This window comes from Pygoscelis adeliae, unplaced genomic scaffold, assembly GCF_000699105.1.
Source record: "Pygoscelis adeliae isolate BGI_AS28 unplaced genomic scaffold, ASM69910v1 Scaffold57, whole genome shotgun sequence".
NCBI lineage: Eukaryota > Metazoa > Chordata > Aves > Sphenisciformes > Spheniscidae > Pygoscelis > Pygoscelis adeliae.
In genome coordinates, this window is record NW_008825615.1 from 6,043,130 (window position 1) to 6,060,656 (window position 17,527).

General features: G+C 35.3%; 1 protein-coding gene across 1 annotated transcript in view; it reads right to left on the reverse strand.

Moving 5' to 3' along the window:
* The window catches only part of SENP6 (SUMO1/sentrin specific peptidase 6), a 94,896-nt gene that overhangs the window by 48,689 nt on the left and 28,680 nt on the right, over positions 1 to 17,527 (reverse strand). Inside the window, 3 exon segments of the mRNA XM_009333235.1 lie at positions 4,785 to 4,927; positions 5,575 to 5,638; positions 12,278 to 12,371. Of these exon segments, the coding sequence (XP_009331510.1) occupies positions 4,785 to 4,927; positions 5,575 to 5,638; positions 12,278 to 12,371 (301 nt within the window).

Genomic DNA, 17,527 nt, shown 5'->3' on the forward strand with positions numbered 1-17,527 from the left:
AAGCCTATAAACACACCTATCTCATTTTTTATCATTTTATGTGTTGAATCTGAGCTTTGCCAAACTATCATGATTGGGAAACTCTAAGTCTTGTGCCCCCGCAGCACAAAAAACTGTTAAGCAGTGCTTCTGCTTTCTGCCTCATGCTCAAGTAGTGAGAAACTCCAGTAGGTGCTGGAATAGAATATCGCAGCCTGCTGGGTGATCCGATTTGAGTCAAAGCAGACTGTTCTAGATGGCACACTTAAATGGTTCATATGGTGTCAGATATGCTTCCAAGTAGGACAGCTGTAAAATACAATCTGCTCTATAATCCTGTTCTTTGAATAGAACATACCCAGTGCAGACAGAATTACCAGAAAATTTAATCATAAAGTCCTAGCAAGGTGCAAAATGGGCACATCTGAACTGAAATCTGCGTTTGCAAGTTTCAGCACAGTTTCAAGAAAATTGCCACACCACTAAAACCGGGGTGATATAATGATCAGAAAGTTCCTTGAAAGAACAAATGTTCTAGAAGTCTCAAAGAACTTAGCGTATTAACAATATATGTCTCCTTGACGTGACCTCAGAAACCACAAAATCATTTAAAGTCTAGCCTCTGATGAAAACAAGGTTACACTATCACATTCTATCAGCTGATCCTAGGAACTTCTTAACACCATAGATTCAAAAGGCAAAGCACAGAGGAATCTTGCACTGGGCGAAAGGATGGTTCTAAAAGCAATGGAAGCATGACATTTCAGGAACACAGGACACAACTACAGACTACATTAATTCTGCTGTTCATCAAATAACTTCTTCTACAAAATACTGCCAAAAAAAAAAAAATCTAAAAGGGGCTTAATAATGCGAGAAATTTGATAGAAGTTATTGAAAACTAACTTTAAATTGCTTTTATTTTTGCAAGTCCTCATGATTAAAAAAAACCCAAACAACAAAACTATTAGGGTTAAGTTAGAATTTGATACTGGATTTGCTTAACCAGATAACAGATGGTAACTTTTTGGTTGGTTTAAATTTTTGTATGTGCAAGTGGATATCTACAGGGAAAATTTCTTCTCTGTCCTTGCATATCCCTTCTTCCTATCATTCATTCCCTTAATTTTAGGGAATATTGTACTACAATAATACTACTTTGAGTCAAGCTCCACCGATCTGAACAGTTTTTAATCCCTATTCTGCAGACAAGGTGGAAAAAAAGAGACTTCAACTTTGTGATAAAAATCACCATGAACAGCTCAAGAATCTCAAGTACCTGATCTTCTTGTACTTAATCTAGCAGCTTAACTGCATGATCAACCTTCAGAATTTTCTCTAGTTAAAGAGTGCAAATATTGAAAGGATGACTATTAAGCACCTTCCATGCTGCATGTCAAAGTGAACACACCACCAATCTTCACTACAGACAGTGACTGGATCATAAACCTCTACTGATTGGGGATTTTGTTGTGATACATGTGTTATGAAAGATATAACACTACCACAATTAAATCAAGATAATCACTTACAGTATAATCACATTTCTAAGCAGACTTAGTGATCAAAATCTGAAAGAGTTAAATAATATTGGTAGTATGAGTTTTAATCAAACATCAAGTGTTTACGGCAGTCACAGTGGCCTACACAAATCCGTTATTCCCAACTAAATTCCTTCAGTAATGACAGCTTATTAAGAATAAGGTGGACACTTATATTTTCCATTTAAATTCAGCATGCACCTCAGTACTAGACAGAAGGAGGATGCCTGCTTTCAAAGTAGATGATGACGTGACCTTTAAGTAAGGTAACATATATGCAACAGATTTTACTTTTTTTAGTTGAATTTTATAAGTCATACTAGGTCTTAGGTTTATAATGTAGTATTTGTCAATAGAAGACAGTCCCAGTAACAGAACGTCTGAACTAAATGCTTAGACTGTCTAAAAAACCCTCAGCAATTATTTACCTTAAAAACAAAATAAAACCCACATACCTTTCTGGAACTTAAGAAAAACACACACATACACAGTCAAGTATGACTGCTTTAATAGCAAAGGGAGAAAAATTACGTAGTAAGGTTAGATTTCACTACAAATCCCACAGCCAGACAGAAGAAAATTCTAGTTTCCAGAGGATTAGAGGAATCTTATTTTACATGGTTAGGTGTACTCAAAACAAACAACAAATGTAATGTACAGGCACAGGCTTCTTCACTACTAAAACAGAGCAAAGAAGTCCTAACAGATTTGTAACAGGCATTTTTATTTTTATGTCTATGTTCAAGAGCAGAATCCTAAAGAATGGAAGTAACCAGGGTGATTCTGTACGAACTGGCCAATTCGAAGAGGAGCAAGCGAGAAATCTGGATATAATCTTATAAATCTGTTGTGTGTACTAAAAATTAAAGATTGAAACACTAAACATCATTTGCATAGCATAAATCAAGGATAATGAAGTACTGTGCTAATTTGTGTAAATGTAAAAAGAATTAAAAGAAAAGGGATGGAAGGAAGTATCCATGTTCAGAGTTAGCAAGAGCTGCCAAGGAAGTGCTGGAATGTGTTGAAAAATAACAGACCCCTGTGCAATGGCAAAACTTTTAACCTAGAACAAAAAAATCTTGCTGTTATTAAATCTATTTTATTTTAAAAAAGCTTTTAAGTTCCACATAACATCCTATTAGTCTATCTCAAAAAACAAGACATTGTCTGTATTCCCATCAAAGGAAGGGAGGGAAATGGGGAAAGGGAGAGTAGGCGCACCCTCACCAAAAAGCTCAGGGAAATATTTTTTGTAAATGTCTGGTCATGTCTGATCTGTGGATCTGATCTGATCAGGTCCGAAACATCTGTGGAGAGAATGCAATGGCTGCTTTTATGTTTCACTGGACATTGGGAAGGGAGTGATTTTGGTTTAGGTTTATATGAACAAACCCTATACAAGAAAACTCTATGGGCAGAAGTGAATTTTTAAGCAGTGATGGGATGGGAGACATTAATACTTTTATGTAAGTCTGCATGCCTTTTTTTGTCTTCATTAATATAACATTTAGCTAGAAATCATGACTCTTCAGACAAGTTCATTATTGAAAACTTAATAAAATGTAAATAAAGTATTAAAGACACTTAAGCTTATTTAAAATAACCTAGTATACAATATATCCAGTTGTTACTGTTCCAAACATACATTACATATACCCAAACAATCCCCTAATACAATCGCATGTTGGTTATAATAACAATAACTTGAACTATTACAAGTGCAGAATTTTCCTCATCACTGAAAGTTTCACTGTTGTTTGTCAAAACTAAGCCACTTAAAAAAAAAAAAAAGAGTGAAGGATAAAAATATCCTTCATTCACCTAATAAGCTAAACTGTTATGTGGTCCTTACAGCAGTAGTACCTAACAAGAAAATGTTCATAACTGGCCTTCTTCTATCAGAAAATTCAGGATCTGTGGGGGTTAGTTTTGTTTTGGGCTTGTTGTTTCGGGTTTTTTTTAATTTAAGAGTATGTATGAATTTAAGACCATCCACAAGCTACAAAAAAACTAAATGAGCGTGGTATGTATCACATTTAGGTAAGATAATGGGTGAAGAGTCATCTAGGTTTTGAAATTCAACAAGATAGATTAATACGTGGGAATAGGTTACAAATACCACATAAAGGCAAGAAGAGTCCTTATTTTGACTGAAGTATGTACAATCCTTGTATTCGTTCTTCTCTATCAAACTGATGGACCACCAGTCCAGACTGGAAATTCTGGATTTGTTCCCTGTACATCAGGCTCAAAGATCAGAACAGAAGGAGAGGACACACATCATGCAGGACTTCAAGGGGCTCTGAGCAACCCGATCTAGTTGAACATGTCCCTGCCCACGGCAGGGGGGCTGGACTAGATGACCTTTAGAGGTCCCTTCCAACCCAAACTATTCTATGATTCTACGATTGATTTTCTCAAGTGACTCTGTAATAAGACAGTCCCACTAACCAACAAAGCTCTATGGATCAGCATGCAAGAATGAAGACAAGGACATCCCTCATACAGCTAACGTATGGGTTAGATATTTGATGACTGGCCCAACTATAGCTAGCTATCTTATGAACTTTTCCTTCCTGCAAAGGTAACCACATTGAGTGCACTTTAGCAATATGAAACACTCCCAGAGAAAGTTACATGAACATATCACTTTTTATTATATACTAAATAAAGAGATCAGTCTGTTACAAGCTAGAGACAGTAGTAACAAGCAAGTATAGCACTGAATGCTTAAACACTGTTCCTGTCATCTCTAAATGCAAGTGACAATCTCAAGCTATCATGCAGGAGCATGGGTATTTGCTGAATCCTTTAAAGGAATAGTCCGTGACTCCTAAATCAAATGATACCTTGCAGTAAGGAAAACAGAAAATGCACCCTGAGTTAACCTTGGCAATTCAGAGTCACGGAAAGATGAAATTCTTGATGGGGATGTTAGAAATAATTCTTCTACCTGCTAGTACTGTATAGAGGAAACAATAGCACACGCAGACAACATTGGTAAGGCACTGACAAGTATGCCAGTGAATGCTCTAACTCTATTTTAATAATCTTCTGGTATTTTACTAATGTGCTATTTAACATTTTGGAAGAGGAAAGACCTTAACAATCTAGTTTTCTGTCCTTGCTCAGAAGCACAGAACAGCACAGCTTCTTAAAATGCACAGCAGATAATGCAAATGTACTACAAGTTCTGTTCATTTAGCATTGATTTATATCAATATTCAAGTAGGTAAGTAAACATAAAACTAAACGTAGTACCTCAGTTTCTTGCTATTTCCCATCATGTTGAGGCCAATTGAGTTCCCTTTAAAAAGTCTCAAGCTTCCAGCTTTGCCTCGCCTTGCATATGTTTTTATGGAATCACCACTGGTTCCGACAGCTCCAGGCCGACAACGAAGTGACTGTAACAACAGAATTCACATATGTTAAAATACTTGTATAAAAGCTAAAAGGAAAAAATTAATTACAAAATATTTTTATAAATATTACTTTGGCTTCATTTTCAGACTGCTTTTGTACCAAATTTCATGTAAAATATACCCTGTCTACACCCTTACTCACTAGGATTCCTTAATAAATGAAATATGAATATTTCCAAAGTATTATGAAGCATCTTGCAGTTGTAAGCTATTTCAGTAGACATAAAACACAAAAAGCATGGGTTCTGCCTATGTATCTTCTCCTTTTATATATATATACACACACATATATATGCATACAAAATTGGGAATCTGACACTAAGCAATCATGGGATATAATGATTAATATTTTTAATTTAAAAATATAATCCCATTAATGATAATTGTCTAAACTTAAAACTAGTTATTCATGCTCATATTTTCAGAATACTATACAAACCAACAAGATCTATAGGAGTAAGAGGAACAAAAACATCAACGGTAGGCAGATAGACAGCTTGAGCATATGGTGCTAAATCAACACACAAACTTTCATTTTGTAATACCGCACAGATGACTATGCAACATTGTTCAAGAACCTAGCAAGCTTTAAAGATACATTTTCACCATGAGATAAACTGAGTACTTACCTTTCTTTCTTCATTGGGACTGAAAGGCCCATCACTGTCATCTATGCTGAGCAGATTTGCCTCGCTAGATAGGTGTGGGAGAGAAAAGCAGATATGTTGTAATGCAACAGAGCACCAGCAAAACATTTCAAACACAAAAAAAGCTGTTTTGTCCCTTCCTCTTTAAATTTAAAAGCATCACATACACATTGTTTATATACGCCTAAAACAACAGGAACATAAAGTGGGCAACATAGCGATCCAGATGTATTATGTGAACCTGAACTTAAAGTGTACATCAAATTATTTCGCAAAAAGCAAAATTAAAAGGATGTTATTAATTCAAAAGAGAGAATACTATTGAACCTTCAATATGGTTATGGCAATGTCACTGACATCATGAAAGATTCTGTACAACCCTACGCAATGTTGTTATGGGAATGTTACTGACATCATGAAAGATTCTATAGAACCCTATGCATAAATTGAGTCCAATACTAAATTAACCTGTAAAATATAGTCTTAGTTTGTTCACGCATATCAGTGTTCAAGTATGTGGTTTAAAACTGCAAACTTCACAGTGCTGTAAGAGAAGAACTTACATATAACTAAATTTTATTCCATAGCAATTACTGCCAAAATATGTCTTCCTAAAAACAGCATATTCATTTTGGCTCAAATGCTCATTAAAATGTGTTTCTTTAGTACTTCTATGTCTGTAATCTTCAACTATTATACTGGGGAAGAAGATAGAAAAAAAAGACACCCACCCCACGATACTGTGAAAACATACTCTTTTCAGTAGTAAGAATTATTCTCAAATAATCTTAAGTATTTAAATCGAAACCCCAATCATACATTTTATACTGATAGCAGCTAGACTAGGCTAACACATTCTTGCTTCCAGGAGAAGCAACCTGCAGATAATCCCCTCTCATGAATCCTGATAAGGTTACTCCCCTCTTGGCCACAACAAAATAATACAACTTTTAGCCAACTTGTAATTGCATGGTTTTGGGGTTTTTAATTAAGCTCATTCAGGCAGAAATTCTTAAGAATACAAGCAGTTATGCCAGGAGTTCCAAGGGAACAGCTACACAAGAGAAACAACGATGGAGGTGAAGGTGCAAACACTTCTGAGCTGCAGGTATGACATGTTGACTGCAATATACATAGTGACTTTAGCTTTTATATATAAGCTAAGCACTCAGTACCGTGTCCCGTCCCGGCCCCCCCGCAATTTCTTAAAAACTTCTTCCATGCACAGGATTTCTCTTCATGTTACAATTTATTCCTCCACCTTATGCAATACAGATATCCCTACATCAAATAAAAGAAAAGAAAAAAGTTCTTGACTCATAGGGTGAGAATTGCAGACCTTGAAACTTCAGGAGATAAGATTGTGCACACAGTTGGTTTTGATATGGGAAGAGTGATGTAAGTATCAACACTTAGCCAGTGGCACTGTTGTATTTTCCTTTCGTTTACAGACCACAACAATTCTAGGTGAGTAATGGTAAAATGAACAGTGTAGTGGATCATCACTAATTTCCAACATAAAGTGTCACAAAGACAAAAGAGTATAGTTGTACTTCTGTAAAGACTATCCATGGATATTAAAATTTTTAAATACTGTAGCATCTTTTTTAATCTCTCTTTCAGGATAGATTATTCTTTCAAGGGAGGCTCACTGAGCTTTCTCAATGCTTCATCAGAAGACAATGAGTTTAACGATTTCAGAAAATTTCGAGATCCTAAAGAATAAATAAAACACTGCAGCACAGACTTGAATAGCAACCTATGGTACCTGCAGCTCTGCCATTCACCTACTGTGCTGAGCTAGCCAGATTATTTCACCTCTAGATACATTTTCCTTCTTCAGCTCCAGCTGATACAAAAATCATGACAATTTTCAAAATGCTTTTGTACAGTGGCTATACTTTTAGGGCTTCAAGATGCCACAATACTGCAACCATTTTAACAAAGGGTGTTTGGGTGGGTGAGAGAGAAGAGAAGGTAACAGACTACAAATGAACAGAACACTGAAAAAATCCTTAAATTGAACTGAACAAGAATAACTCTTATGATGCAACTAAGATGACATGACTAGAAAAATATTTGGGAATTGGATGTTTTTAAAGAACCAGTATTTTTAGATTTCAAGGAATGCAAAGTATATGCATTAGTACCAGAAAGGCTGTTTTTTCAGAGCAGCATACATAGCAACTGAGTAATGTCTATTTGCTCGTGTATCACATGCTTACAGTTGCCTGCTTAGAAGATGCAATTTATACAGTCAGGAAAAAAAAAAACAACACTATACCACACTCCCACATACCAGACAACAACATTTTAACACTACTGAAATGAAACCTCAGTGGTCTTGCTGGGAGGAGGCTATGCCTCCACTCTTTGTCACTTTTAACCAGGGAACCAGAGAGAGAGATTTTCACATTAGAACAATAATTTCTAACTTTTCAATACTTTAATTAGAATTTTATAACAACTGAAAGTTAAGTCTTTACTAAAATTAAGAAAAAACACACAAGTAAGTGATTTAGGTAAACAGAGTTCTTTCCAAAGGGGAGTTCGTAATTACACATTCAAATTTACACATTGAACAAGAAAAAAAAATATTCTGTTTACTTAAATGTAATCACTTAGCATTTGTTTAATGTTTTAAAACATTAAGAACTGTGCAATAGCTAGTTAGATACTTCAGTTTAATAGACCATGTTTTTAATACTATCTACAAGTGACCCAAACTTTAAACCTCTGTTGATCACTGAGGTTACACTCTAATGAGCTGCAAGCATATTTCTAACTAACCAACTGATCTAGTCATGTTTCAAATGTAATTGGAATTTCTTTCTGGAAACTCTTACATATAAAAACAGGAGGCTGACATATTTCCCCTCACGGCACACCGTGTACATTCTTTATTTTAAATTACATGGTGGTAGGCAGCACACTAAAAAAAGCCCTGATATCAGAGGCACAAGAGAAGTAGTGGTGTTATTCAACTCATGCACAATGCCATCCCGTTAAAAATAACCTTAACTAAAACTGCTAAAAATGAAGAACTGAGGCTCTGACCAAAAAAGTTTTTATCAATGTAAAGGCTATAAAGGCTATATTTTTATCAATGTAAAGGACCCTCACTAACAGGGTCACAAAAGAAGCATAAAACATCTATATAAAGGGGGGGGGGGGGGGCGGGGGGGAGCAGGAAGGGGGGGAGAGAAAGGAATAAAAAGGAAAAAAGTATTGGAAAAAAGCTAAACAGAAATTTTAAAAAAAAGTATCATTGCTTTTCCAGTTAGGAATACAAGGGAACAAGCGGTTTATCCCCCTAAATAAAAGAAAAAGAGATTTAAAACTTTTTGAAAGAAAATGTTAGTTAAGAAAGGATACCGTAGTGCAAATAAATTAGATGGACCCACTTATTTGTATTCAATTTTTTGATAAGGCTATTATTGAACAAATCTCAGTGGAAGGCCCAAGCCTGGACTGCTAAAACACCAGTATGGCAGCCAAGAGAAAACTGGGCCCATCAGTTTACAAAAATCACTGTGGGGCATATTGAGACATATTTCAAAAACATTTACCCATATATTAAAAAGTAAAAATAAATTATCCAAGACACTTCAAGAACAATCATCTGTAAAACTAGAAAGTATCTTATAACGTGTTAATTTCAGAAATCAGTTTAATTAATATATTACTTTGGCCATGTTTGCATAAGTCTTCCATCCTTTCATGTCTTCTGTTATATAAGATGCACATCACTTCCATCATTTATTCTGTGATGGTCTACACAGGTTTCAGTGTGTTCAACTGACCAACTGGTCTTTTTTTCTATTGTTCTACATAAAGGTTCCTCTCCTGTGTGATCCCCAAGTACAAAGCAAGAAAAGTCTCAAGTCACTTGCTATCATCTTGATTGCTATCTTAAGTAGATCAAATCTTGTAAATCATCAAAAATGTTACTTTTACTCTTTAAAGTGGACTGGAGATTATCTGCAGGCATTTACTTCGCAATAGGATACTTGTCAATTACCATTTTGAATTTCCGTAACTCTAGTTCCATGTCGAGTATCAACTCTAGCAGCATTTAAAAATGTATATATTGTGTTGGGTGATCATTAATTTTTCCAAATCTTCTTCAGTTTTCAAAAGTTCTTTACTCGTTTTGTGTTCATTACTTGACACCTTACCATTATGACACAGCCCATCTAATTCTCCAAGTAAGTTAAATGACACACTTCTTTCCAAATTATCTACCTATTCTAAAAATTGATTTGGTAGGAGGTCATTAGCCATGTATTTTGTGTTCATCTCACTACAGAAAGATAATCCAAGTGGACATCCAGTATTGACCAACAACATTAGCACAGATCTTATGGGGTAATACAAGAATACAGCCAATCCTTTAAGTGCTGGAATGTTATTCCTGGGCCAGTTCAAAACAAACTTACTGTGTGTAAGAGGGCAAAAAGCTGTGATAAGGTCAGACACTAAAATGCTAGTGCCTCAACAACAAGCATGAGATGCATCCAGATGCTTGCTTCAGATTTACAGCTTTCTCCATATAGAAATGCAGTAAATTACAAGCACTGCTAGTAAATATCAGCATACCGTAGTGAGTAAGAAATGACATCTTTAAAAAAATCACCAGAATACATACTTATTGCATAGTATACTCAAAATATTGGGGGGACACAAAGCTTTATGCTGGAACAATTCTATGAACTAAAGCTGCTAATCTTTGAAGTGTTCTACTAAGGGTAAAGGGAACTTAAAAAGAAAAGGACAATCTACTGTCAAATAATTTGTTTTCTAAAGATTCCCTTCTATCAGTATTTTGTTATACAAAGTAAAAATGTATCAGAAAAGCAAAATACACAAATTATTTCTAAATGCTCAAAGCTTACAATGCCATTAAGACAAAAAAAACCCCAAAACCAGGTATTACCAAAAGTAAGTATGTGGGCAGCTTAAAACATATAGCTGTTTGGAGGGAGTGAGAAGTTGCCTGAAATGGTATCAGAGGATGCGTAAGGAAAAAAGGCAGGATCTCCAGTTTAAATCAACTTTCCACTACTCTTTTATCTAATACTTCCAGATAAGATTCTGCATAACTCACAGGTATAAAAATGAATTACTGATGTGAGTAGGTAAGAAAATTTCAATACTGGCTATGGGAAAATTGTTTATCGTACAGAATACTTGAAAGGAATGAAAAATCACTCAGAAATACCATCTTAAAATCAGACACAATTATATAAAACAGATGTTCCATAATCAGTTTTTCAAACTTTTTTTTTTTTAGCATCACTACACTATGCGTATCTCATTCTGTGTTCTTAAGTCAACATCAGCTGGAGACAGATGGAAAACAGCAGTAAATTAATAGAAGAAAAAAAGTTGCTATGCTTACAAATGTGAATTACTTTTATTTCTGAAGACAAGTAAAATGCAAATACTAACTGTATTGTATGTACTGCCACTACACTTAAAACATATTACTGTGCACCAGAAATGGATGTAAAATTGCTAAGAAAAAAGCAAGCTGAACCTTATAAAACTAAAATTCCCTTAGTTTGAGAACCGTTTAAAAAGTGGTTTTAACTTCTGATACAGTTCTGTTTTGACAAAAGCTCTTAATGCTTACCTCACACTTCAATGAACTCCTGAACTCATTTTTTTAATGACTAAAACATCACATTTCTTAATGGTTTTGTAAGATTACAGCATAGCCTTCTGCTGCAGCCTAAGTGGTTATGTATCTACTTTCCTATCTCCCTTCCAACACCCAATATTTCGCAGAATATTACCTATTAAAAATGTGATCCCATGGTGGTCTCTCTAGACTATTAGAGAGGTCAAGATGCAAATTCATATAAGAATTATTTTTTTATTTAACCACAGGATTCAGTTTCTCCTTACTAGAGAACCATACCATCCTTTTTAAACTTGCAGGTCCTACTCTCCAAATATCTAAGAACAACAAATAAACCTAACATGCATTCTTCATGCATGAAACTTGTTGTTCTTTCAACAATTCATTAGTCTTTTGGGAAATAAATACATTAATATCGAGAAAACATACTAGTAACAACAAAATGTCACAAGGACAAAGTATGTATTCAAACTATACACATAGGGTTTAAGTTTTAGTCAAAATCCAAACATACTAAGTAAATAAATAAATGATCAGGTAACAAAAACAGCCTGAACTCTATCCAGTGAGGTAAGCACCAGGAATAAAAACCTATGGTCTTTTAGGCTCAGTTTAACTTGATGTAGGCCTACAGCTACTGAAGTAGCTTAATCGTAACTGTTAAGTACTGAGTAGCATCGCCACTAAAACAAAAAGTTGAAGCTGCTTGGATACCCTACCTTTCCATTTCCTTACTTTACATGTTAAGATATTTCCTGTCTGTGTTCCTTAGACTTACACAGTAGCTCCAAAGACAATTGAAACACTTCTGAAATGTACTGTGCCCTATGTTGTAAGCACCAAATTCACAATTAAGTTTACATTATAATGCATTTTTATATGGCAATACTATTTAAAATAATCACTTCTTTGAATTAATTTGTCTTAATCACTGAAATTTTTAAGATATTATATATTGTTTCTTATTAATAAATTACAAAAAAGTATTTATTTATAAATAGACACTTATACTTTCAATAGCCTAGATAAAAGCATCCTTACTCTTTCTCTGCATCTCCTTCACTTTCTTCTGCATGATCAAAGCTCCAATTATTTTTAAAACCTCCATCTCTCTTGGACTGTGATCTATCCAAAGCTGAAATGAGAACAAGTTAAGATAAGTCTTGATTTCAAGATGAGTTATTAATCAACACAAACTAGAGGAGTAAACCAGATGTATATATTTTCCCCAAGTATTTATTTTGTTGATGTCAATGTTTAACTACCATTTGACAAAATAAGTTCATCAAGGCAGTGGTGACTCATTTTCCTAAATAAATACAAGTGAATATCTGTCAACATCTTGATTACTAATGCAGCAAGTTAAAAGCTATTAAAATGATGACATGAGGTAGTTTTACAAGGATTTCAACTGTTTTACTGACACCTGTAAATTTAAGGGTTCCTTCTCTGATATGAACTATATGCCACACACAGAAAGGATCCTAAAACTTATTTACATGTCTAATACCCAAGCACATATTTAATTTTTCAATATAAAAGCAACAGTCCTGAACTGCCCCAAGTATAATTTCAACATAATACATTTTTTTTTTAATTCAATATCTGACACTGACCTGAATTAACACCTGACGCTAACAGTGTTAGCATCAACTAAGTAAAAACCTGAACTTTTTGAGACCAGTTGCACTACATCAAATTTCAGATTTATCTAACTACAATGTCCAACAGTATGGAGATTTTCATATAATATGATGGCATGGGGGTATTCTTAAGTGAAGGAGGTCCAGATCATGGAGACAGCACTCATTAAGGCAAGGCACTGTTCACCCCAGGCCCTAATTATTGCGACTAAGAGCTGTCTCTCACAAATTCTGTATGACAAACTATGCAGCAGCTTTGATTTGGGTGTAATTTAAATGTGTCTTTTCTTACTATGTTTTTCTTTACATAGTTGGAAATGCATTTAGAAATAATGAATGCAACTCTGTTTTGATAGAAAAGAAAAAAAAGAAAATCACAACCAACAACAGATGTCTAGGGTAAAGTATAAACAGTGCACACAGAAACATTTATTGCATATTCAACCTCTGCTTCCAGGTACTTGCATCTACCGAGGACTTCCTGAGCCATGGTGATGTTTTTGTGTTTAACAGCCTTTGCTAGCCTTTTTCTTATCCCCGCTTGCTTTTTTCATCAACCCTACTTTACAGAATCAACAGTATCTTGCAGCGGATAGTACCTCAGTTTAATTATACATTATATGAGTTAGTATCTCCTTTTGCTTGTCCTGATTCAATCTGGCATCTTTTGCTCCTACTTAGTACTCCACTCCTTCAGTTCTTGTACTTTGGAAGATAGTAATACTTCCCTATTCACTCATGATTTTGCATAGATCTCTGTTGTGTTCTTTCACGGTCATCCTTTTCCCAAGCAGCAGAAGAAAAAAAACTGAGTCTTTTTAATTTTTCCTCACATAAAAGCTTTCGTGCCTTTAAATCAATCTCAGTGCTTCTCTCTGAACCTCTTCTAGTCTACTGTACCCTTTTTGAGATGAGGATACCAACACTATGAGGAATATTCAGGATGCGTACGTGTCATGAATTTCTACAGAAGCAGGTGTTTCTGTTTTGTTCTTTATTCCTTTCCTAATAAGTCTTAACACTGGATTTGCTGTTTTCACCGCTATGGAGAACTGCACTGATCTTTACGTACTAGATAATTCCATCTTTCATTCACGGTTGGTAAGAACTGGTTCAGAGCCAATCATTGTCCACAAAAATTTTCTTTCCTGCTTCTCATTCACTTAGATTACTTGGCATTTACCTACACTGAATTTCATACATGCTTTTAACCCACATAACCCAAAACCTGAGCCACCTCCAATTTTCTTTAAATAGCTAGCCATGATACTAACCCAAGTAAAGTTTGAAACGTCTACAAACTTTGCCACCTCACTATCAAACCCCTTTCCTTATATCTGTGGACCAATGTTAACACAGAACCTTGTGGAATTCAAAGGGTTACTCATCCTATTAACAAAACAAACCATTTTTGCCCCCTCTTTCCATCTGTTGCCGGTTGTTCCTTATAAAACTTTCCATTTTATCCAGAGGCAACTTAGCCTCTCCAAAAGCCTTTGGTAAAGGACTTTACAGAGGGAACGATGAAATTAATTCTGGTCTTCATTATCATTTCTACGAATTTGGGTTGTATGGTCACAAAGCTCATCAATGTAAAGTTCCTCAAATACCTCCACTGCCTTTTTAAAAAGCTGGTATCATACTAGCTACCTTCTTTACCTGTAGCAGAAAGACAATGCTAACCAACAAGTAACATGCTATAGTCATTAGCTCCTTTATCCCCGAGTTCCTCTTACAACACTTGCATGAATGCTGTTTGATCCTGCTGCCTCATTCATTGTTTGCTTAATGTACTGCAATTTCTTCCAGTGATGTTTCATTTTGAGTCATATACTCTATCACATTCCTTCTTAAGAAATATTCTGGCTTAAAGACCTCTTTAAGTGTTGTCAAAGTGGGTGCAAGCAATTCCAGTTTTCAGCTACAACCTTATATTCTCCAAAGCCACCTTTTACAATTCGGTTGTCTACTGACACTACAGATACTCCAGAAACTTTTCTGCTGAGTTTGAAGAAATACTTAACAATAGTTTTTATGCCTGTTGGGAGTTATTAATAAAAATTTTTTTTTTTGCCTGCCTCATTAGAATTACAGGTTTAATCCACCTGCTTTTTTATTATTCTCTATTTTCATCATTCGGACAAAAGTTCAGATTCAAGGATGATGTTTTATTTCAGACATCTCCCCTTACCCTGCTGTTTAGCCATGCCAACATTTTGGGGGGCCTTTTGAAGTCTATTTAAATAAGCAGCACACATGTGCTGTAAACCTCCGATATGGTGTCTTTAAATAACTCCCAAGCTGCCTGCAAATATTTTACACTCTGGCTGCATCTTTTAGTTTCTTTCCAAAGAGATTCTTAATATTTTCTGTAGTCCTTTTTTTTTTTTTAATTAAGCATCTCTCTATCGGATGGTTTTCCTTCAGGTTTAGAAATTCAGCACCCTTGCAGGACATTATGTACTTCATGAACACCTTGCAAGATTCTCCAACAACACTCACAATATGCTGCAGAACAAGTACATCCAAGAGTCCCAATTTCACATGAAAGGGAATTGCTGAAGCACACTGCCACTTCTTTTTGCGCACAGTTTTCCTCTAGAAGGAGAACTTGGTGTTTCACCAAGACTTCCCTCAGTATCTGTGTCTGCTATCCCTGCAGCTTTTAAGAGTTTCTCTTAACAGGTTACAATAGTCATCATCCTGGTCAATGTAATCCCAATGTCATATTTTTTACATAGTCCTTGAATCTATCTAGATCTCATACAACTTTTAGAGCCATTTAAGTCTGATCTGACTTGAACATTTTGTGGAACATACAGTACTTCTTCAATCAACACAATCGATTCTCCACCAGTCCCCCTTCAGTCTCAATTTGTCATAATGTCCCTCTAATTGTTGTCCCTATCTAATTTCAAGTAAGTTAAATTCTGTCAGTTTCCAGTTCTCCCATTTTACCTAAAATATTTTTTGAGGTTTCTTCACACAAATGAAGCAAACACTTTTCTTTGTATGGGGTTTCTTTTGGTTCGTTTTCTGTTTAAATCAGACTATTTTTACATGATTTTTCTACATCAGTTCCGTGCCACGAGACTGGTTCTAGTTTCGTTTCAAGAAAATCCATCCCCACTGCACAAAACTCTGCCTCTAAAGAAGGAATTTGCAGATGTTAACTCATCTTCCCTGCACATTTTTTCTGAGATTGCAACTGTCCATCTTTGTGGCCCTGCACCTGCTATAGAAGATGCTAAGATTTCTATCATGTGGATCAATGCTACCAGCTCTTTTGTTGCGTTCTCTAAAAGTCTGCAGATATCTTATAAAGTTTACCATCTCTGCTCCCAAAAGACAACTCGCCACGGACTCTGTCTACTGTCATAAATCCAGCAACCTATTTGTGCAATAATCCAGTCCACCGCTACAGACCAGCTCAGCTGTCCATAGAAGAATAGTCTTAATATCCCAGCTCTGCTCACTCAGCTCTGGATCAATTTCCACTCTCTCTAGCATTCTTGGTCCTACTAAAGCCACAAATCTAGAAGTATACCATCATGTTAGCCAGATTGTTCACCTAACTGAGTTACTTGATCTGAATGGTCACTTGGGATCTGATTCTATACAGGACTGTTTGTGTTTTTTTTAAAAACAGGGATAACAAGTCATCTGTCACACAGGCTAAGTTTCTAACTATTTTGTAGTAAGACTTAAATTTGGAACTTCTATGTTGCAGCTTTTACTATGTATGCTGCCAAGACCATTTGAATCAGCAAGATACATTCATACTCAGAAGGTGAAAATACTCAAATAAGCAGACCTGGCCCTAAGATATTGAGCCAACAGAAGTCAATTGCTGTGCCTCTGCCCAAAAAAGGCAGCATGCTGGAGCAGATTTCACTAGCAATGACAAATCATTTTTCCTCCCACTATAAGCTCTCTTTGGTGCTGTTATACCAAGGGAGATTAGCAATTCTGAGCCCCAGAAACTAGATGGAATTTAAATGGACATCTTAAATAGGTGTATCTAACATATATCACCGCTTTTTTAAATAATTGTGATCAGTTACATATTTTTAAAAAGCCAATTAAAATAATTTGCTGAAAAAATTATTTGTATTTTAGTTTTTGTTAAAACTTTTATGGCATTATTAACCACATCTTCAATCCACCCTTTTAAAAACCTCCATACTGTCTTTTTGTGTAAAACCCAATTAACAAATTTTAAGGAAGAACGGCAGAAAGCAGATTAACACCTTTAAGTTACTGTGTGTAGACACTGTTTTGAAACTCCTTCAGCGGGAGTTTCTATCATTCAACAGTGTCAATAAGCAATTCCTAAATGGGAGGAAAAAAGTTCACAGTGAATCTCCATGAAATAAGAACAAATTTGTGCATTTGCAAAAAAAAAAAAGCCTTTAAAATTCTGCCTGTCTAAAACACTGAAGTGAGGAGTGACATATACAACATTTAGTAAAGTCCTAGTGTCCAACAGAAGATATCTTAGATTTTTTTGCATGTCTTGTACCCCGTGCTCTAAGGCCAATCATTCCATATGAATCTATATTACAGCTGACCAGAAAAACATACCTATTTCTTTTTATTGTTTTGGATATGATGCTGTATTGGGTTTGCATGGCAAGGTTTTGGTAGC